This window comes from Stegodyphus dumicola, chromosome 3 (assembly GCF_044657685.1).
Source record: "Stegodyphus dumicola isolate Sdum_Otavi_A_Nest chromosome 3, ASM4465768v1".
Lineage (NCBI taxonomy): Eukaryota > Metazoa > Arthropoda > Arachnida > Araneae > Eresidae > Stegodyphus > Stegodyphus dumicola.
In genome coordinates this window covers 82587902-82611312 of record NC_140770.1, presented here as the reverse complement: position 1 = coordinate 82611312, position 23411 = coordinate 82587902, and the positions used below count along the sequence as shown (strand labels likewise).

At 31.2% G+C, this 23411-nt stretch overlaps 1 protein-coding gene across 4 annotated transcripts in view; it reads right to left on the bottom strand.

The window, feature by feature from the left end:
* LOC118192375 (histone-lysine N-methyltransferase 2C-like) overlaps nucleotides 1-23411 on the bottom strand; it is a 284640-nt gene that overhangs the window by 43680 nt on the left and 217549 nt on the right. For 3 of the 4 annotated variants that reach the window (XM_085813029.1, XM_085813032.1, XM_085813030.1), the window contains exons 53-59: nucleotides 22176-22343; nucleotides 20630-20699; nucleotides 18114-18280; nucleotides 15240-15292; nucleotides 7905-8166; nucleotides 5772-5908; nucleotides 2275-2361 (exon numbers count right to left, since the gene is read on the bottom strand). In XM_085813029.1, the coding sequence (XP_085669155.1) occupies nucleotides 2275-2361; nucleotides 5772-5908; nucleotides 7905-8166; nucleotides 15240-15292; nucleotides 18114-18280; nucleotides 20630-20699; nucleotides 22176-22343 (944 nt within the window). The remainder of the gene's footprint in view (nucleotides 1-2274; nucleotides 2362-5771; nucleotides 5909-7904; nucleotides 8167-15239; nucleotides 15293-18113; nucleotides 18281-20629; nucleotides 20700-22175; nucleotides 22344-23411) is intronic. The other variant, XM_085813031.1, reaches the window with a different exon arrangement.

The following is a 23411-nucleotide window of genomic DNA, read 5'->3' as shown; positions in this document are numbered from 1 at the left end:
AATTATTTTACTTTTAATTTATTCTAAATAAATTTGTTTCCTCTTAATTTTTTTTTTTTTACTCTTTTGTTTTAATAAATGCTTTTGATTTGTGAAGTTCTTTTTTAGCTGTTCTGTTTTTTGTTTGATTCAAAATTTAATTAATATCTGTTTAGCACATTGCTTTTGTCTTAAAAAATGGTAATTCTTTTCATAATCTCTTTATTAATATTTGTTTAGCAGACTTCTTTCAACTTATCTAGTGGTTATTTTAGTTTCTTTCCCCAGAATTCTTTTTATAGTCTCTTTAACACTCTCAGCATTAAGGACATAAAATTTCATATAGAAGGGTGGCGTTCTTATTCATTACACGTGAAAATTTTTGCCAGCTTTTAATGTATCCAATTTTTGGTTGGTTGTATATTATAAGAAAATGGATTAAAATACTTAATGAAGAAATACCATTTATTTATGACATTTTGAGGAGCTTTGAAAATTCAGAAATAAACTCAACCCTCAGAGGATCAAATGTTTTTTTTTGGGGGGGGAGAGAAGAAGGTCATGTCAGAGCATATTATATCTTGATAATTAATAAAATTATAATTTTACTTTGTTGCACTTTTAAAGCACTTTGATTATTTCAATTTTAGTTAAATAATCTCAACTGGCATTATCTTTTTAATTTTTATTTTGAATGGTTTCTAGTATTAACAATCATATGGCTGCTTTAAGAATGATTGGCAAACCTCAAAATTAACTATTCTAGATTTTATGCTCTCTCTTAAATTCATTTGTTATTCCACATTCAATAATGACATGCTACATAATGCTGCTTGAAAAAAGGTAACTAAAAATTAACCAATCACAGCTTAGAATACTTTCTGCATATACTCGGTATAAATACTGCTAGCAAGTAACTACATCATCTTCCTTTCCTTAGCTTCTACTCTGCCAACACCATGCTGCTTTCCCTTCCTAAAATGCCTATGCCATACCTTTAAAAAAAACCAATGTACATAGAAATTACTGTATTTCATTGTGTTTGGATAAATGTCTACTAAGATAGTTTGATATGCGTGAAAATAAGGATTGGAAATTCTTTAAATTCATTTGTGTCAGCATCATCTTCCTGTCTTTCCACTCAGCTATCGAACGCTGTTAAACATCCATCTACCTAACTGCGCATTGAAAATACTACAGTATTAAAAAGTTTGACAAGATCAATCTGATGAAAGTTTGTCCAGCGGATTTCCAGTGATCGTGAAAACAAAAATTAAAAAATGAATTAATGGCATGTGTCGAAGGTCATCGACCGAAGGGACGAGTGCTATGTTTGCTTTTTTCACTGGTTACATGGCGTGATGTTTTTTGCAATGAAAATTTCAATGGATATCTCTGGCTGAAACTGAAATTATATATATATACACACACACACACACACACACACACACACATATATATATATACAAAGAACAAGCAAAATGTTGTTAAAATGACTTTCAAACTAAAATTCGGTGCTAATACAGCTGAGATTTCTAAATAAATTTAAATAAAATAAATTAGTACTATCCAGTAATTTTTTTGTAGTAAATAAATAAATTGTGAAAATTAGTTGATATTAAAATGTGAATTGTTAAATTGCGAGAAGTTTAAGTCTGAATACTGCAGCGAAAAGTACAAAACTTAAAAAACAAAATTGATGAACTAAAAAGACAAAGTGATGCAGTCAAACTAATAATTTCAGATTAGACTATCTTCAGGAGGTGTTTAATTTGAAGACATTCCCCAAATTCATTTTTTAAAAGTACATCTACCAGGTAAGGATAGCATTTAATGAATATTAGAAATTTTACAATGGATGTTGTTTTTCTGAATTTGACAAAGCACAAAATGGCTACTTAAGGAGAGAGATGGCTTTAAGACTTTACAAGGCAAAACTGGCTTGTATTTATATTACACATAAGAAAAACCCTGAAAACACCCCTGCAGACAGCATGTTCAGTGTTATTTGCAACAAATTATCAACAGTTTTTCCCCCCTCAAATAATTCTCATATAGAGGAGGATATGATACTAAAAAGGGGAAAAGAGAGAGACATATATAATGATATACAGACACAGTAGTATCTTAATACTTAGATTATTTTACATGAAATTTAATTCATAAAATCAATATTTAGAAACCCTTTTCAATTTAATGATGCATTAATCTGAGTTTAGAGAGTCATCATTTTGAACAATGAATATGAATGCATATAAAAAATAAGATTGAACAGAATAAATGCCAGATATTTACCTTCTCTTCTAATATGGCTGTTGATCTGTGCGTTAAAGCAAACTGCATATAACAGTTGGTGCTACAAAATATTACTTCATCCTCTTCCTAGATATTAAAAATTATATTATCAAATTACAAAAATACAAAGAATAGTGAAAATTTAGCAAAATATCAATAAAAATAATAAAAAAACTATGTTTAATAAAAGAAAAGGCATATACAGAAAAATACTCTTTTTAAAATGGCAGGTAGCCAACAAAAATAAGTATCATAAATCAAGTATGGCCAGCAGCTCAGTTACAAGAAATTTCTTAGTCAGGTCCAGTCTTAGAATTTTCACTATGCTATAAAAAAGTGTGAATCAAACTGGCGACTACGGCATTGTCAAGTTGGATTACTGGAAGGATTAAAAGCAAAGATAACACCCACAATGCAAAAAATGAAAAAGAAATCTGAAAGTTTTCAGATTTTAAATTACGTCCAAGGGGCGTTTTTTACCATTTTGTCTGTTACCTTTATTTATTAAATATCCCGTTCTTCACACTTAAACCATAAAATTCAGTTCAAGAGCAATATCGCAAAATAGTTTTAAATTGAGCATATTTTAGAATTTCTGATACAGAGCCTTGCGCACTGGAGATAAAAATGTTTTTTCTCTATAATGTTGCCATTGCTTGCTTTGAAATCCTTGAGTTTGCTAATCAAAATTTTGTTTAAGTTTTACAAAATATGAAATCAATAATAAAATAAATTCCAAATTTTACATTTAAGTTTCCACATGTCCAAATTCACAGTAAGATTACATTATTCAAAATTTGATGGCTCTATGCACCGTTGTTTTATCACAATGCGAGAAATATACATACATTTATGCAAATTTTTCATTATTTAATTTCTTCAAATATAATGCAGGACTCTTAACATTTGGTGGCAATACTTTAAAAAGTGAAACAGATATTTATAGTGAACCAATGCAAAATCGCAACACAAAAACTATAGTCCTTCAGAGACAAAGCTCCTTTGGACTAAAAATTTGCAGACTCCCAACAGAGGAAGGATTTCTATTTCAGATGGGAATAAACTTTTGCACAATTATATGAATTACTTTTCAAGCTGAGTTGTTTGCTTGAATATGGCAAAGTACATGAGAACTATCTGTCTAAGGGAAGATATAGCTTCATGCAGAATTTCTCTGTTAAATTGAGATACAGAAAACCACCAAACTTATGCAGTCAATCCATACAGTAGGAATTGAACTACCAGCAGTCAATGGTCAGCAACCATTCGGCTACTGTGGGTTCCCTCTCAATGCGAGAATGGGAAGTACTTTAACAAAGATTCAAAAAGCATATTTTGAAAATAATCCCATTTATAGCAAACTATGAATGACGAGGCTAAGATTAAAATTATTTAGTAATGATGAAATGAATAAATTATGTGAGAGACTGCTTGAGACCTATAAGAACCTGTCTACGGCCAGAATGAGTCTCAAGTATGAGTGATACAAAAAGCAGGTCCACAGTCCTAAATGCCATGATAGTAAACCACCAGTTGATGCCAAAGAAGACTGTTTTCCCCCAGGAGGGGAAGTCTTGTCTTAATTGGATTTATTAGAGGAAGTTGTAGGAAATCAGAAGCAAACTTGTAGACAAACTTCTGTTTTGAACGCTGATGCTAACTACAGCTCAGACAGCAGGAAACCCATCCTATAAACAAAAGCCCATTTTGACAGCACTTCATTTAAATAAATAAATAAATAAATAAAAATTGAAGAAGATCAGAAAGAGGAGTTAATCATACCAGTTTCTATACACAAATTGTCAGACAGAGGACTACCAGTCAAATTAAGCCATTAAACTCTTGTGAAAGCAGAGTGCAAGTACAGTACAGTCAGAGGGCAATCAGTGCATGGACACTTATATAAAAGCAATTTGTATCTTCTGTAGTTAATCTCATCAAAGGATGATGTAACTTTTAGCAAGATCTTGGTCAAACTGCTCATATAACTCACTATACAGTCTTTTCGCAAAGGGCATCCAAGCATGTAGAGGGTTCCAAATTTATCTATATCGTAATTATTCGAGAGCTATTTTCAGGAAAGATACCTGAAAACAAGCCTTGTGCAAAATATCAACTAAAGATGATCTTTTAAATAGAGTAGGACTATCTTCTTCAAAAAATCCATACTACCCATCAGCATACAAAACCATATACAAAGGCACACTGTGAAACAAAAATGGGACCGTTCTACTGGGCCAATTGACGAAATTCAACTTGCGTTTTTCATGTCTCAAAAGCGCGACTTAGGATATGTATTAAATTTATACATAGCATCGTTATAATACAGTCAAAAGTCGTTAATTCGGACACTCATAATCCGGACCTCAAAGCTACAAACTTTCTGCGCATGCGTCTGCACGCAAGACCTTTACGTCTGCGAATATGCATGTGCGCATGCGCATAATACATTTAATGTATAACGAACGGTATAAGCTAAGCTAAAATTATCTAATTCAGTTAATGTTGCAGATTGCGTTGTTCCTTAATCTTCAAATTGGATCTGGCTTATTATTTTTTGCAGACCGTTAGAGCAATTTTATAAAAGTAAGCTTGAACTTTCGATTATGTCAAATAGAATTTCCGATATATATTTACTAATATGTAAAGGATCTACAAAGCGAAAGTATGTTTCGAAGTCCATTAAACAAAAAGTGGAATTGCTGCAAAAAATGGATAAAGGCATGATCCTTTGTTTATCTAACCATTCCGAAATCTGTTTATCAATTTCACGCTGCTCTGCGGCCGGGGGGGGGGACAATGAATTGGAAGTTGATCTGTCAGCACTATCCTTATCTTCAGGGCAGATGTTTTTATTTTATTTGGCTTATAATTCCTTACTAAATGCAGTATTTCATCTTGATGTACTCCGTCTTTGATATGATTTAAATCAAATTCCTCGTCATTATAATTTGCTTCCTATAGTGAAGAAAGTGACACAGAGGTTATTGAAAACGAAAAAATTTCGATTGACAAATTAGTCTGTATTCTCGACACAGCAATTATAAGACTTATTAATTCAAAAAAGTGAAACTATACTACAAATATAATTTCTGTTTATATGAACTACAAATCCATATCTTATTTGCCTTTAGTGTTATTTTAGGTTTTCATGTTAAGATTTGAGAGATTTTACTTTGGAAGCCTAACAATGGTATAAAACTGTTTTCATGTACATGACCTTAAAAGTACCTGTTTTTTCACCAATCTGAATTCCTTGTAGTAATTCTGAATTCCTTGTAGTAATTCTGAATTCCCTGTAGTAATTCTGAATTCCCTTCTTTTCAAAAGTATTTTAGAGATAAGAATCTTGATAGACTACTTTCTACAGCTGTCACAATGTATCATTTATCAAATTAATAGATTCAAAATTTCTATAACATTAAAAGAAAAAAAAAAAAAAAAAAAAAAAAAAAAGACAAAGCAATTTTTTTTCAAAGTCTAAAAATTATACTTACTTGTTCCTCAGGACCCATACATGCAAGATCAGAAGCTTTTTTCAGAATGCCTGCACTCAAGACGACAATATCACAGTGACGGCAGAATCGAGGCTTTCCATTGAGCAATGAATGGATACTTGTATCTGAATTTTTAGCTACAAAAATTAAAAAAATTACAATTCTATAATTTACATTACAATGTGAAAAATATTTTGTCATAGAAGAAAATAAATAGTTTGGATATACATACAACATTTAATAGTATCAAATCCTCTTTTGTAAAATATTTGGTGATATAAAAAGTCTCCGTTTTTTTGCCACTAGATGGTGTTGCTGTCTATATATCGGGCAACACTCACCCGATTGTCTCAAACGAACATGTGCTTAAAAGGTGACATTCAGCTTCCATTGCTCGTGAAAATAGTTTTCTAATTCAATGCTTGTGTAAAAAGTTATATTGATTTAAAAATGAGTGAAATATCTGAAGAAATACGTTATGTGATGCCTTTTTACTATTAAAAAGGTAAAAAGTCTGCAAAAACATGCCAAAAAATTTGTGAAGTGTATGGTGAGAATGCTGTGAGTGAACAAAAGACCCAGGAGTGGTTTGCTTAATTCCGTTCTGGAAATTTCGATATCAAAGATGCACCTCGCTCTGGTCAGCCAGTCACTGAAAAATTCGATGAAATTTTGCATTTAGTGAAGCAAGACTGGCATGCAAGCTGTCAGGAAATAGCAGAGGCACTAAACCTCAACCATATGACATATTGAAAGCATTTGAAAAGAGCAGGTTATAAAAAGAAGCTCAATGTTTGGGTGCCACATAAATTGCAACCTGTCGAAACCATCAATTCGGCTCTGTACTCTGCACAATTGTTTGAACGAAGCAATACAGAAAGAGCGACCAGAATTGACCAAAAGAAAGGGAGTTGTGTTCCATCATGACAATGCATGGCCACACACATCTTTGATGACTTAGGACAAATTGACGGAACTTGGTTGGGAAGTTTTGATGAATCCACCATATAGCCCAAACCCTGCACCGTCTAACTATCATTTTCTTCGGTCTCTTCAAAACTCTCAACTCCACTGAAAATCTTCCACCCAAGTTTGTTTTGACGATAAACCACAGAAGTTCTACACCGATGGAATTATGAAGCTCTCTGAAAAATGGCAAAAGATCATAGATAATAATCGTCAATATGTACTTGATTAAAATTGATTTTCAATAAAGAATATTTTTGTTAAAAAATGTGCCAAAAAAGTACGGAGACTTTTTATATGACCCAATATAAGCAATAAATACATAACTTGGAAACTGACTGACAAATATAATAATAAAATTCAACAAGCAGTCCTTAGCAAATGCAAAATATTGCCACTATGAAAAACACTAGATTTTTAATTGATCTTTCATGCAAAGTGACACACAGCAGATTTTCAGAGTGCTGTCATATTGCAAAGCATAAGATTTTGCATTTATATAACAAATTCAAATATTCATACTGTCATAGATTAATAAACTGAATGATTAAAAGTGTGTCATTAAGTTAAGACCTTTAATTTATCTTCTGTGTCCTCTCATAAATAGCCAGTAGCCCTTCAGCAAAGCATAAAACTTTTAATTTCTCTTTCAAATCTACTCAGTCAGTTACTGAATTACAAACAGAGAAATTTAAAAGCAATAAATACACTTCTTAATAATTTTAATCTTTATTTTACTTTTCTAATGTTGTTTCTTTTAACTCATATAAATTAAAATACATCTAATTTATAATATACATAAATGATAATTTTTAGGACTGTTTAGCTTGTTGTAATTTGATGAATTGTTGTAATTTATGTAACAGATATAGATTCACTTATTTAATTTTTATAATATAAATATAAGATATTCTGCTACATATATATAATATATTAATGTACACAAACAAACAAAAAAACAAACAAAATCCATATTCTACAACCATAAAAAGAAATAATGCACAAATAAACATTATTTCCAAGCAAGACCAAATTACTAAAAAAATTATTCAAAAATAAGAACTTTGATGAAAATGAAAAGAATTCTTTATATTTTCACATGGAAAAGAAACTAGAATTAATTAAAAAGGAAAGAATCTAAACAGCCTTAGAACTAAATTTGCTCACATCTTCTGTAGAGTCCCAGTTTTTGACTTGGAGGTGTAGCAGTTCTTTCAACAATTTCATATGAAGCAGGGATAGGAATTTTCAATACATCTGCTAAGGCTGCTAAAACTCCACATATATCTTCTGCAGCTGCTGATGATAGTGTCAAAGTCACTGCTACATTTCCTGAATCTTTTAAGGGTGCAGAGTACCCTCCTATTCCAGTCATTTTTGTTCTTAACAGACCAATTTCTTTCTTGTCATCAGGAATATTTTCTTTATCCTGAAATAAAGTTTTCTCTCTTAAAATGCATGTTTTTAACAGAAATATTGGAATATAAAATGATCAAAGAATCAATATTAACAAAAATACACTAACATCTTTATACATATGTAAGATATAACAAAATACAATGGCTGCTCTAAGAAATAATTGGCAACCTCATAATTAACTATTATAAATTTGGTGTTCTTCCCCTAAGTTCAACTGTTTTCCCAAATTCGAGATCATTCCATGTTAAATAACAATCTAAAATTAACCATTAACAGATTTGCTTACTTTTATTACTTACATCATACTTAGTATAATCTTCGCAAGCAACTTTGTCATTCCTTTTCATAACTTCTACCCTGCAAACAACTCTGTGCCGCTTATGCTGTTCTGTCTAAAATGCTTACGTCATACTTTTAAAACCGGTGTAAATATAAATTATTGTATTTAAATATGATTGGATAAATTCCTTGCCTAAAAAAATTAACTGATGTGAATTATAATGGAGTAAAATTATATTTTGAAAGAGCTACACCTGGAAGTTTGTGGTTTATAAATCCATATACTTGTATCTAACTACGTAGACTTCAAGCTGTAGCGCATCAAAATATCCATCCTCGGTCATGACGACAGCTTACAGTGCTTTAAAAGTACTGTTAATTTAATGAAATCATTTGATCCTATATATATATGATCACATGACTGCATCAAATTACTCTCATAAATACTTGACCTTTGGCTTGCAAAACAGCTGCAGATCACCTTGTCATAGATACTACAAGCTCTTGATAGATGACTGGAGACAAGTTGCAGCGGCACCCCTCTTCACTTCCACAAACCTCTCGAGAGGACTTTAGGCTCATTACATATTTAGAGTGACCCTGTGCTGCACAGACACTATACATTTACAAACATCAATGTTGTGGTATATCAAGAACTTTATCATAATCGAACTTTAAGCTGGCGCAGTACCAAGTTATTGTAAACCAGAACAGAGACAGAGAAATGATGATAGTTGAAGTGTGCATGCTAGTGATGATGTGTTTTGTATATAATAAAGTGTTGTATGAGGGCAATCCCTAAAAAAAAGGTCTCCTATTTTTTGCGGACGTAGAAAAAGTTTTAATACGGTTGTTGGCAACACTGTTATGAGTGGTGCATTCTCCGCTACCACATAAGTACGCAGGCGCTTCGCTCGGATGCTCAGTCTTGGCTTGCCAGCCATTCAAAATGGAGCTCCCGATAAACGTTACTGCCAAGTGCGAAGTGCATGCAGTTATTCGATTTTTTAATGCAAAAGGCGTTAAACTGGTTAAAATTCACCGCCTATTGACGGAAGTATATAGACAGTCGTGCATGGATGTCAAAAACGTTCACAAGTGGTGTAGAGAGTTTACAGCCACTCGTACTGAAATTCATGACGAAGAAAGGAGCGGGAGGTCGTCAATTACCAACAAGACAATAGCGAAAGTTGAGGAACTCATGCGTAAAGATCGAAGGATCACTCTGGATGCTCTCTGCATTTTGGTTCCTGAGGTTTCCAGAAGCACCATCCACAGGATTTTAACAGAAAAGTTGCAATATCGGAAGGAAGGGGGTACTGTTGGTCTACTTTCTGCCTGTTGGGACAACAGTCAATGCTGACAGGTACTGTGAAACACTGAAGAAACTCAGAAGGGCAATTCAGAACCGGAAAAGAGGGATGTTGAGCAAGGGTGTAAGCATTCTCCACAACAACGCCCATCCTCACGCCGCCCGTCAAACCGTTGATCTCCTGCAAAATTTTGGTTGGAACGTCATCACACACCCACCCTACAGTCCGGACTTGGCACCCAGCGATTTCCACCTGTTCCCTAAGTTGAAGGAATATTTGTCTGGACGGCGGTTCTGCTCCGATGATGAGGTGAAAGATGAGGTTCAACACTTCCTGAAGCGCATGGTAGCAAGCTGGTATGACATGGGCATTGTAAAACTGCAACAGCGTCTACAAAAATACATCGACCGAAATGGCGATTATGTTGAAAAATAAAGCATTCTTCAGTCTTTAAAGTGATGTAGCAATTATAGAAAATAAACGGTTCTTTGTATATCTAAAAATATAGGACACCTTTTTTGGGGGGGATTGGCCTTGTATATTTAAATACAGTGTCTTGTGCAATAAGTACCCACTAAAGACAGAAAATCTGGCGATGATGGATGTGGGATTTTTGAAAATAATAAAAGTGCTTTCGCTATGTGCTTTACCAATATCGGAGTACTTTTGGATTAGGGGATTCCCAAGACTGCTCACGATAAAGCTTCATTTTTTTTTTTTTTTTTTTTTTTTTTTTTTTTTTTTCCAGAGATTTAACCATGGTGCAGCTTGTAACTGAGCTAATACAGCAGAATACAGCTCTGAAGGGGGAACTTACTTCAGCTACTACTCAAAAAAAAGAGTAATTCCAAATTTTTTGTTCAGTTCGAAAAATATAATGAACATGAAGAACAGTTTGATTCCTTTTTAGAAAGATTCGAAAGTTTAGATATAAAAAATGTTTCACAGGATAAGCGAGGGAAAGTACTGATTTTCCGTTTGTCTGGAAAAACGTATAGTCTTAAGACACTTGCTGGCTCCTGATAATCCTCCTGATAAAGATTATGATGTATTAAAAACAACAATGAGAAATCATTTAAATTCTAAGTCACTTATAATTTCTAGCAGGTATGTATTTTTAAATTGAAAGCAGCACTAGGAGGGAAACAATTCATGTGTATATGGCAGAGTTATGGTCACTTGCCATACTGTGTGCTTATGATCAGAACATGTTAAATATGATGTTGTGGGATGTGTTTGTTAGTGGGCTAATAGACAGGGCTATTCTGGATAGAATTTTAGAGCAGGATAATATCAGTTTGGAAGAAACTTTAAAAATAGCCTTGGCAATGGAAAGTGTTAAAAGGTGCAAACGAAATAGTTCGGAAAGCAGTACAAATTAAGGAATTTAGTGCCAGGAATAAAGGTAAATCTAAGTCTCTGCTCCAAAACAAAAGTTTGAAAAACAAAATTTCTCAGAGAGCTAAAGGCAAAATGTGTTTGTGATTTAAGGGGACTGATCATGATAGAAAGTCTAGCAAATTTAAGAAAATTTACAGATTTTGGAAGAAAACTGGGCACATTGACAAGAACATGCTATAACACTAAAAGAATGAAAGCAAAGCAAAAGCAATTACATGTAGGAAAGGAAAACACAGCTCCTATAAACAGCATAAATTCCAGTGAGGTGAAAAATAGGAAAATGCCAATAATGGTCCTAGTGACACGTACAAGGAAAACTGGTAGCTACTGAACTGTATATAGGTAGCTACTGAACTGGATATAGGGGGTGCAGTATCGGTAATGAGTTTAACAAATTTCGAAAAAGAAAATTCAAAATACAAGTCTGGTATTTAAAACATATAATGGAGAAAAACTGATACCTTTAGGATTTACTACAGTTAATGTAGAATATAAAGGTCAAAATAAAAACTTAAATCTTTACATTGTTGAAGAAAACCTTGATACAATATTTGGCTCTGAATGGCTTTCAGAGAAAAATTTAGATTGGACCTCAATAAAGTCAATTTCTGTCTCTCAAAATAGTAGTTTAAATAAATTATTGGAACAATATAGAGATTTTTGATGGAAAATTAGGAAAGATAAAATATTATGAGGTTCAACTTGAATTAAAACCAAATGTTTTACCAAAATTTTGTAGAGCTAGGCTAGTACTATTTGCGTCAAAAGGTCGGCTAGATGAAGAAATTGATAGCTTAGAAGGTAAAATTGAAAAGGTTAAAACCTCAGAATGGACAATTTCGATAGTACCAGTAGTCAAGCCAGATGACTCTATATGACTGTGTGCTGATTGCTCAGTGACAGTAAACTCAAATATTGTTACACAACAACACTCTTTGCCAACCACTGAGGAAATATTTTTATGTTTGAACATGGAGATGCATTTTTCAAAAATTGATTTTAAACATGCTTACTTACAAATGAAAGTACACCCTGAGAATAAAAAATTGCTAACAATAAACATACAGAAGGGATTATGTAAGTGTAAGAGATTAACGTTTCGGTTAAATGCAACACCAGCAATCTGGCAATGTTACATACACAGACTATTCCAAGGAATGGAAGTAAGCAAAGTCTTCATGGATGATGCACGAATAACAGGTTCTGATAAGGATACACATTTAAATACTTTAAAAAAATTTTTCAAAAAATGTAAAACTAATGGACTAAAATTAAATTTGGAGAAAAGTAAATTTTTTCAGAATGAGCTAAAATTTTTAGATCATAAAACTGATGCTAATGGTTTACATAAAACTGATGAAAAAATATCAGCGATTGCAAAAGTCCCGAGACCCAGAAATGTCCAGAAAATTCAAAGTTTTTTGGGATTAGTTAATTTTTATAGGAAATTTTGCCCAAAATTAGCGACAATTGCAATTCCATTATAACCAGTTAACTAAGAAAAACTCAACAAAATGGATTTGGGTGAGGGATTGTCAAGAGGCATTTCTAAACATTAAAAAAGAATTGTGTTTACAAAAATTTTTGATGCATTATGATCCAAAATTGCCCTTAACATTGGCAACTAATGCATCAGCAGTGGGGTTAGGTGCGGTACTTTCACACAAACTCCCTGATGGAATGGAATGGAAAGGCCAATTGCATATGCTTCTAGAACACTCACAGAAATGGAGAAAAAGTATTCTCAATCATATAGAAGCCTTGTCAATCGTTTGGAGAACTAAAAAAAATTTTCTGTACTTAAAAGGCAGAAAATTTACATTAATTACAGATCATAAACCTCTTGTTGCAATTTTCAGCTCTAAGAAAGGTATGTCAGTTCTGGCAGAAACAAGACTCCTGCACTACACCTTGGCCTTACAGACATTCCATTTTGACATTATTTACCGAAAAACAAACGAGCGTGGTAATGCTGACTTTCTATCATGATTACCGATGAACTCAAAGCAGCTATCTATTCAGGATGATGTAACTATTTTTCAATTACAGCAGATTGAAACTCTTCCAATAACTGCCAGAGATTTCGCTAAAGAAATTGAAACTAATGAGGAACTCAGTCCTCTGCTAGGAATACTTCAGAGTGGCAGTGAATTGAAAGGAAGGGAGATGGAGTATAGTCTCCAAGATGGCTGTATAATGTATGGCCAGCATGTTTGTATTCCAAAACGATACCATGAGAATGTCCTGAAAGAGTTGCACCACTTGCACTTAGCAACTGTAAAGATGAAAGCAATAGCTAAATCTTAAGTGTTCTGGAATGGTACAGATGAGGATATCAATAATACTTCCAAAAACTGTTTTGAATCTGTAAAACATAAAACAGATCATCCTAAGGTAAAAGTTCATCACTGGGAGTACCCGAGCTCTCCAATGGAATGCATCCACATCAATTATGCAGGACCTACTTTTGAGCATGTGTTTCTGATAATTGTTGATGCTCGCTGAAAATGGCTAGAAACATATCCAATGAAATCAAGCTTGACTTTCAAAACAATAGAATGTTTATGGGACTTTTTTGCACAATTCAGATCACCAATATTGTGAGTGAGTGGTAACAGGCCACAATTCACTTTGCATGAGTTTAAGATGTTTGTACAGAGTAACGGAATCAAACACAAAACCACAGCACCATTTAAACCGTCTAGTAATGGGCAGGCTGAACAGTATGTGTTTACAGTAAAGCAATCTTTAAGAACCATGCAAAATTATCCAGGAACTTTTAGACAAAAACTCAGTAAATGTTTAATGCAATACAGAAAAGCTCTGAATTCAACTACTCTACAGAGCCCTGTATATTTTGTATATGCTTATGTTGAAAAGAGAAATTTGAACAAGAATAAATTCCCTGAGACCAGACCTCAAAACGAGGGCAGAAGACAGAGTTCAAAAAGCAATCGACGAAGTTGCAGATCAAGGATTTGGAGTTGGCTATAAAGTGGCAATAAGAAATTCACTGCATTCTTGGTGGGGTCCAAGTGAATAAATCATGGAGAAGAAGATCTAATTTAGAACTCTATAAAATTTACAAACAACCTGATATTGTAAAATTTATCAAATTACAAAGATTTAAATGGGCTGGCCATCTGGCTAGAATGAATGAATATTGTTGCTGCATGAAAATCTTTCTGGCAAAGACCATGGGAAATAGATCTCGGGTAGGACCCCCACTAAGATGATTGATTGTGTCGAAAAAGATCCTAGTATTTTAAAGGTTAAAAACTGGAAAACAGTTGCCAAAAGTAGACATGTCTGGATAAGACTTCTTGAGAAGGCCAGGGCCCACCCAGGGCTGTCGAGTCATTGAAGAAGAAAGTGTTATATAATTAAATAGAGTTTGTTGTGCAATAAGTACCAACTAAAGATACAGTACATGTCTTCTCCAGGATTCGAACCCAAACCCTTCAGTACATCAGTAGCATCGCTAACCACCATCCAGTTTGGGCGCTGTCTAGGATTTGGATTATTCAGTTATGGCAAAGCACACGAGGGCTATCTGCCTAAAGGGAGGGATGCCTTTCGTGGAGGACTTTCTAAGGGAAACTGGCTCGTATACACGTTACACATGGGGAAAACCACGAAAACGCCCATGCAGCCAGCCCGTTCGCGGGATTCAAACCTCAGACCGAACTACCAGTGTTCAGCGTCTTTACCGCTCGGCCGCTGGTGGGCCTTGGGCACTGTCTAAGCCTCTTTTAGAGTTCACAGAAATCCGATGTATGATATTATTTTAAATATATTTTATACAACTGATCCATTTGGATACATCTATGGATATGTAAATGTTACACATTGTCAGACATTAGCATTCTTACACAATGAAAACAAAGAATTGATCTTTAAAAAAAAAAAAAAGAAAAAAAAGAAAAAGAAATCGCTGTCATATAGGTAGTATGCAGGTGTAAAGATCATAGCTTTACTTATTTCAGAAGTTTGATGCTGCTCTCTAGATTAAAAATTTTAAATATTACCCAGAACGAGACTTTCAGGTGATATATTAAAGATGCTATATGTATATAAATTAATGTGTTACCTTATCATCATCAAGCTCACAAATTGCAGATTCATTCCATGATTTTGGAAACACTAAAAATGGAAACGATAATTAGTTTAAAATGAAATTTATTTGACAAAATTAATGAATCAAGAGAGGGAAAAAAAGATCCTTCATTAATAAACACATTTTTTCATTATTCTTATTAAAAGATGATATTACATGCAACAAAAGATTAAAAAGCAACATACTTCACATGCCCTATCCTCTTTGAATCTGATACATAAATAAACTATTTTGTTACATTGCATTTTTAAAAAAAAATCTTCCCAATTTTTTATGCATTGCAATGATTTTTTATGAAAAAAAGAGTTATAATAAAATCAGTCTGCTCAAATTTTTAAAAATAACTTAACCCTTTGAGCTTTATGACTGACTTTATCCGGTCATCAGAAGTTTTGATACTTGGAATATATTAGCTTATAATTTAAGATATTTTGCTTTCTTAATCTTTAATAACGTAAATATCATCTTATAAAAATTAAGTTTATGAAAATACAGACTAAAGTAATTGTACAAACTCAATTAATAAATGCTGTTTAAATACCAGTCTTCATGACAGATCTAAAATCCTGCATTACTCAGAGGGTTATATATATATATATATATTTCTTTAATTAAAAAAATGGTTTCAACAGTTTACTTTAAAAAAAAAAAAAAATCACAAAATATTTTGCTTACACTGATATTGTAATTTACACATTTTCTCTGCCAATTACAAGATGAAATTACTAGACTAAATATTTTAGGCAATACATTTTTGGCCTGCTTTAAACTGCTGATCACAAATACCCCCCCCGCACATGACTCAAGCTGATTTTATGATTGTTTTATATTTTCATAAAATTACCATCATAACATATGCTTTTATTTTATATAATTCTGAATTTTTGTACAGCTTAGCCCATCCCTCCCCCAAAACTTTAAATCCAAAAAGTACTTTATTCAATATAATAAAGATTTTCCAAAAATTATGAATTTAAATTTTTATGAAATAAGCTATAAAAAATTACTGGGGATGTACTGTTCAACAGACATCTTTATAAGCATAACATGCCATGATGACTTTTTTTTTTTTTTTTTTTTTTTTTTTTTTTTTACCATTATAGCATATAGTCAGTCAACAAAAAATTACCAATTGCTGTAATCAGCATATCTGTACTTTATTAAAGGTTCAGCATAAAATGCATGTGGTACTGAAGACCAAAATGCTCTGACATGAAACTTTTAAAACTATAATGCACTAAAAACTGAGAAAGAAAAGGAAACTTCTAAAAGTTCACTATTTCTTACAAATATTTATAGTCATTTCATAAATATGTCTTGAATATGTTATATTTCATACTTTTTCTATACAATATAATACATAATGATAGTTAATCCAGAAATTCCTACTATAATCAAAACAATCTGAATTATGTTACATAAAATATCTATAAAATACTTAACAAATATTAAACTCAGGGGCATCTGAAAAAAAAATCATAACGATTCTTTTGAAAAGAAACTTACAACTGTACACAGCTATATTTACAACTATATTACAACTATATAACTGTATTTATCCAAATAAAACCCAATTTTTAATTTCTCTGGTTAAGCATGATCAACTAATTGCCAAATTAAAGATGAGTGAATGAATAATTTTGTGCGTTATAATATATAATGAAACACAAACTTTAATAAAAATTTACTATAAAATACAATGAAATGGTTAATTATACAAATCTAATTTATCTTGCTCATTGTTCTCAAGCAAATGAAATATATGCATATAAAATATAGCCCCCCCCAAAAAAAATTTTTTTTAAATATATTTCTATAAAAAAACTATTCACTCAGCAAATCAAATTTATAACAGTATATCATTCAAAATAATTATGAAATATTATTGTTTTAAAATAAAATTACAGACATCACACTGTACTGAAAATGTGTTTAATGAATAGTTATTTATTATATTATACAATCAAATAAATCAGTAACTTATTATGCTATTTATTTTTGAATAGAAATTATATAAAGAGGGGTGATAAAGTAGTTGAATATCTCAGCTTCTCTTTCAGCAGTTCACGGGTGAAAATGAATGAAAGAATTGATTAAACTGTATTCATATGTGTATTGTGTATATCCATATTCAAGTGCCTAAATATATATGTTTCTTGTGTGAAAAGCAAGCTTAAAGGGTAGAGAGAATATAATAATTCATAATTTGCTTTCTTTTTTAAAGAAGAGTAATTTTTGCTTATTGACTGCTTTTTAAAGCATAAAATATTTGTTACTTGAGAAGATTTCTTTCTACTTTTCCCTAAATTTTTTGATAAAGTCTCAATTATACAGTTTTCTTTGACTTGATTTTACCTGACAATTTTTCATTTTCATTTATTTCCAAGCGAATAAAAATTCTGCATGTAAGAGCTAGGTACTTTTTTTTAAATTGCATAATTGTAAATTAAATAATGAATAAAATATGTTTTGGAAAATTTTTTACAAAGAGATTATTACATTAAACAAAATTCACTAAAAGGAAAGTAAGTGCACACACAGAAAAAAAAGGGGGGACAAGGTTTAAAAATATCTTTTCATGGGTAAATTTTTGAGCAACATTTTACTTTAAAATAAAGAATATTACTCCAACTAACCCATCATAACTTCCCATATGAATGCAGAAAATTGCCCATATGTAACATGGATATGAGCCAGTTTCCCTTCTTTCACAGAGGCATTTCTTACTTTAGGTAGATAGTCTTCACATGCATTACCATAATTAAATAAACCAAACCAAAAATTTATACTGTAGTCATACTGTGAAAAGACCAGAAAGTCAGAGAAAAATATTGACATTCAACTTACATCTTATTGGCACTGGATACATCAATGGTATAACCGGTGAACCATTCTGCTTAGTTTCTGTTAACAGGTGATCCACAAATATTAAATTAGGATATTTACTTAGGGGCTCAAAAAGGCATGACTCAGGTGAAGAAGAAGAAATCACTGTATCTGGGCTACCTGAATCTCTGTAATAAAATGAGACATTAAATATTATGGGTCTCAGCTTTAGAAAGATAAAAAAACAACACAACAGTAATAACAGTAATAAACAAAGGACTGATCCAGTCGTTTCCTAGAACAAATTTTTAACAATACTCAGATAAACTAAAAATTCTCTCTCTTATAGATATACTGACAGGAAATGATACCCAAATTTTATGCAACATCTTAAATGTCCCAAGAAAGAATAGAAATTTTACTGTTTCTCTTCATTTATTACTTACTAATCTAGTATAATAATTTTTAAGGCCTGTCAGATTAATTTTACAAATTTCATCAAGCATTAAACAATGTAAATAAAAATAAACCTCTTTAGAGGATTTCAGTAATTTACAAAATATGTTCTTGGCAGATAAACTAGAAAATATACTACAAAAAGTATGAAAAAACATAAATTATGACCATGATATTTTGATAACCAAATTCGGCATTAGGATTAAGATTATTCATTCTTCTTTCTACAACATATGTGTTAAGCATGTTACAGGCTTCCTAACGGCTCTTTAAATATCCACCTTGTATTTGTTGATAGTTGATGGGAGAGTTTTATTTTTGCCAGAACTCTGAATGTTTGGGTTTGCACTTGAGTTTCTGATGAACTCTTTACACCAAGAACAAATAATTGTGAGACTATAAAGGAATGCCTGAAAATTTTAAGCTGCCAAAATAAAAATTGGTGAGATATTGGTTTTGCAAAATAACTTAAAATCAACTGCTTACAAAAATACATAGGAAGTGCTAATTATTTTAAGAATGGGGGGAGGGAAATTGGATATAGGTATTTTTAATGCCAATATTCTTTCTATCTCTCTCTCTATATATAAATAAACAGAACAATTTTCCACTTTGCAACTATTGTCTCCATTTAGTTAATCAAATCAATTGTTAATTTTTCTCTAAAAGCAGCAACGTTAATGTTATACCCAAATCAAAGGAGTATTAAGTCCCCTCACGTTGACTGAAAGACATTTTCTCCATGTTCAAATGAAAGCCTGATAGTGATGCTTCATTTGTTTGAACTCCCATAAAAGTCCTTCAAAATGGCAAACAAATTACTATGAATGCAACGATTATAACAAAGGACTATATGTAGATCCATGCTTTGAAATTTATCATATTAAAAATGAATTTTAAGTAAAATGTTTAGTTGTCAAATGTATAATTGAAAAAGGTAAGTAAATACTGGAAAAAATATGCAAAATAAAAATAATAAACCTTAATAAACATGTAAATCTACAGAACTTTATCTCAGTCCAATATTCTGAAAATTTTAAAACAATTCTCAATCAGAAAGTAAAATGTTGTCCTTATCTGACTAAGCATCATTACAAAATATCCTTTCCTTAAGTTATACCAAACAGCTCTAGTCATTAGAGTAACCTAAATTCAACTTCTAATAAACTGAAGCAATTTTGTTCCATTCTGAAACCATGATATTTGGCTGAATTAAGTTATTTATGACGCTTGATCAGTTATAGGCAATATTTCATTTAAAAGAAAAAAATTAGTTAACAGTTTTCAAAATGCATGACAATGTAGATTCAAGGATTATTCTTGGAAAAGACAAAGCCTGCCCAATGCTTGCAGTCGAGTCATTCATTTGGTGAGAAATCCTTCTCTGAATAGCTACACTGCAAAATGACTAGCACAGTTAATATTTGCTATACAATCTCCTAAATTTTAAATAAACAGAAGTACTATAATGGGAATAGTTAATGAAGCTTGTATACCTTGAATCAATAGTTTGTTCCAATATAATTCATCAAAATTTTAACTTCTTCTATATTTCAAAATCCATAAAATTCAAATTTAAACTTAAAAAAGGACCCTCTGTCACCAAATTTTCCCCAGTTTACATTTATGTGAAAAATTCTCTTTCAGTTGAAACTCAGTTGCTGACAGAAAAACAGTTTGTAAGAATAGCATATCTTATATTTTGGAGTAGTATTCCAGGATTATTATTATTATTATTATTATTATTATTATTATTATTTTATTTTCATTTATTTTTATTTTTATTTATTTATTTATTTATTTTGTGAGAACAACTACAAAATTTAGTCAACATTTCAATAACAGATGCTGTCAAATTTTGCTAAAATTTTATTTTTTTAGTTTTAACAATGTTCCTTAGTTTTATAATACTTCACAGAGCTAAAAAATATAAATATCATCTTATTCATTTAAGTTGTCTTTTCTTTAATATTTTAATTTGTTTTAGTTGGAATTTTATTCACATGTTCTCCTTTACATGAAATAATCCAATGTACACTGCTAACAAAATACATAGTTAAAAGCACAAATAATTTCTTTACCTAGAAATTTTGATAGGCTCAGTTTCCACATTTGATTTTAATATTAAGGATGCTTCATTCTTTTCTATTGCTAGAAAAAAAGAATATTTTTGTCAGAAAACAGACCTATCATATTTTAATAAAAATAATAAAAAAAATTATAAATTAAGATCATCAAGCAATATCAAAATGCATAATATACACAAAAAAAGGCAAAATTTTAAACTCTGAAGCCAAAAAATATAACAAATTCATTTACTTAGTAAAAAGAATTACAACTGGTAATTAAAAGTAAAAGTAATTTAAAATTTACACAATAATTGCAATGAATAAAAAATGATGAGATAAAATATGCTCCATGGCATATCTATAGGCAGCTAAAATTTATTGCTATGATATTACTATTAAAATTTGAAATAATAGTCAAGAAACATGGACACTCCATTATCAGATTGCAACATCAATGAGCAATGACATATATTAATCACTGTTCCTTGTTTTTTGGATATATTAATATTTGTTTGGGCAGAAATTGTTGCCAGCTTAATTTCCTTCTACATTAATTTTACTAAAGAAGTGAAAATTGGTGATTCAATACAAAATTTGTGAATGTATTGAAAGGTTTACAGCAGAAAGAACAAACATAAGTAATAAAGCATCAATCTGTTTCGTCTTTCATCTCATACATACATTAGTAAGGTGACTAAGATGAAAAGGAAAAAAAAAGCATATTACAAAGTAAGTAGCTGCTATTAGAGCTCTTTTTGATCAATTCTTGTTCTACTTGTCATTATGGTATCTCGCCAACTTCTCAGTCTTCACAATGAAATGTCTCAAAGTGACCGACTTTTTTAAATGTTTTTGATCCATTAGAGAATTAATTAATGCATTTAATTAGATATGAAAATAATGGCAATATGTCTGAATTAAAAAAGTAAACTTTTGTTGTTATAATGAACCTGCAATCCATCAATTCATGTAGAACTTTAATTAATTTTTGCTTTGAATTAGCTGTTATGATTAGCTCATATGATAACATATACCCATAAGTGCATGATGACTTAGGATACTGACAAATATAAGACAAATCCCTAAACAATCAGCCTGTATAAGCAACATTATGGTTTCAATCCTGAGACTTAAAAAGAATTTAGTGTTTTGAAGCAGACAGACATTGGTGAGAAACCAATTCAACTCATTGTGCTATGCTAGGAGAGTACTGGAATTCACAGCAAGCTTTTGGTCCATTTAAAAAAGTTCTACATACAAATAATTTATGAGGTTAATAATAAAAACCAGGGTTTTAAAAAAGGAAAAAGAGGCAATGTCATAAAAGCTGCTTTACCTCAAATTATGCCAAAAAATAGCACAACCCTTACATTTATTTACTCACATGTAATTAGTATCAAATGATACAAATATAAATGTAAAATGTAATGACGATGTATTAAATGATAAAAAATATAATACTGATATTAATGTATTCTGCCTGAACATTTTCATTTCCTCTCGTACATTATCTAAAACTGTTGATGAATTCTACAATAAAGATGAGCATGGACCTTACTTTTGTTTAGGTTGGGGAATTCCTGGTTATAAAAGCCTCGATATGGAGGTGATGATGGTGGCAGTATAGCTGAAGATGATGGTTGTTCTTTAGCATACGGATAAAATGAATAAATGTCACTCTGACCAGGAATTGTTGAACTCCCAAAATGGCCCTTCAGTTGATTTTCTACAAAAAGGAAAAGAATTACATGTTGACAAAAAATATACATATCAATAAAGTTAATTACAGAAAAAAATCTTCTCTTTTACTCAGTATTTTGTATTCTTTGAATGCCACATTAACATTATAAATAAAAGCAACAAACGTATTAAAAAATTAAATGCATTTACTTTTTAGCAATTAATAGCTTAAATTAGCTAATTAATAATTAATAGCTATGATTTTATAATAAGTATAACTTATATTAATATATATATGTATACTCATGAGTTGTGAAAAGGATATTAGTTTTAATAGCAGGAAATCATTTCCAGCGTAACATTTCTTAGATAAAGGCTGAATGAAGGTCAAATTTATAAACAACTCTTTTGTTTTTTCATCAAACATTTTCATGTCAATTTTAAAAATATGCTTCATTTTTCAATGTACAACTGTCTTTTATTTCTTAATTAGTATTATATGCATTCTTGACAGGGGATAAAGAAAGAAAAGAAAACTATTTCTATATAAAGTATTATTACAAAAGTTGCCAGAAATAAAGAATAATAATAATAAAAAAAAAAACGCATTTTAAAAAAAGTGGAAAACCATCTGCATAACGATATTTAATGACCCCTCCCTCCATTTCTCCAATAGTATAAGCTCTTGATTTATTTTACACCAATTGACTATTTCACACCAATTTTAACAAACTGCCAAAAAGCTAGGAATTTTTTATAGAATTTTTACAGGAACAATTAGTTTGTCTACAATGATTTTAAATTATGTATGAACCCTGACAGCATGCTTATAAGAATTATACTTCCTTAAAATGATGGGTTAAAGAGTTATTTTATTCCTATTACCGTTTGCAAGTGCAATAGAATGTCTGGAGATAGTACTATGTAATCATTTATAAATAAAACAAAGACTATTAGTCCAGGAAAATACTGAATAATTTGCAAATGAAATCTCAAACTACAACATTTAACTAGATACTAAATCAGAAGTCAAACAACAAAAATCAGCGTTATATTTACCAAATTTTCACAGGACTAGTTTCGATGGTTTTACCGAACCACAATCTTCAGCTGC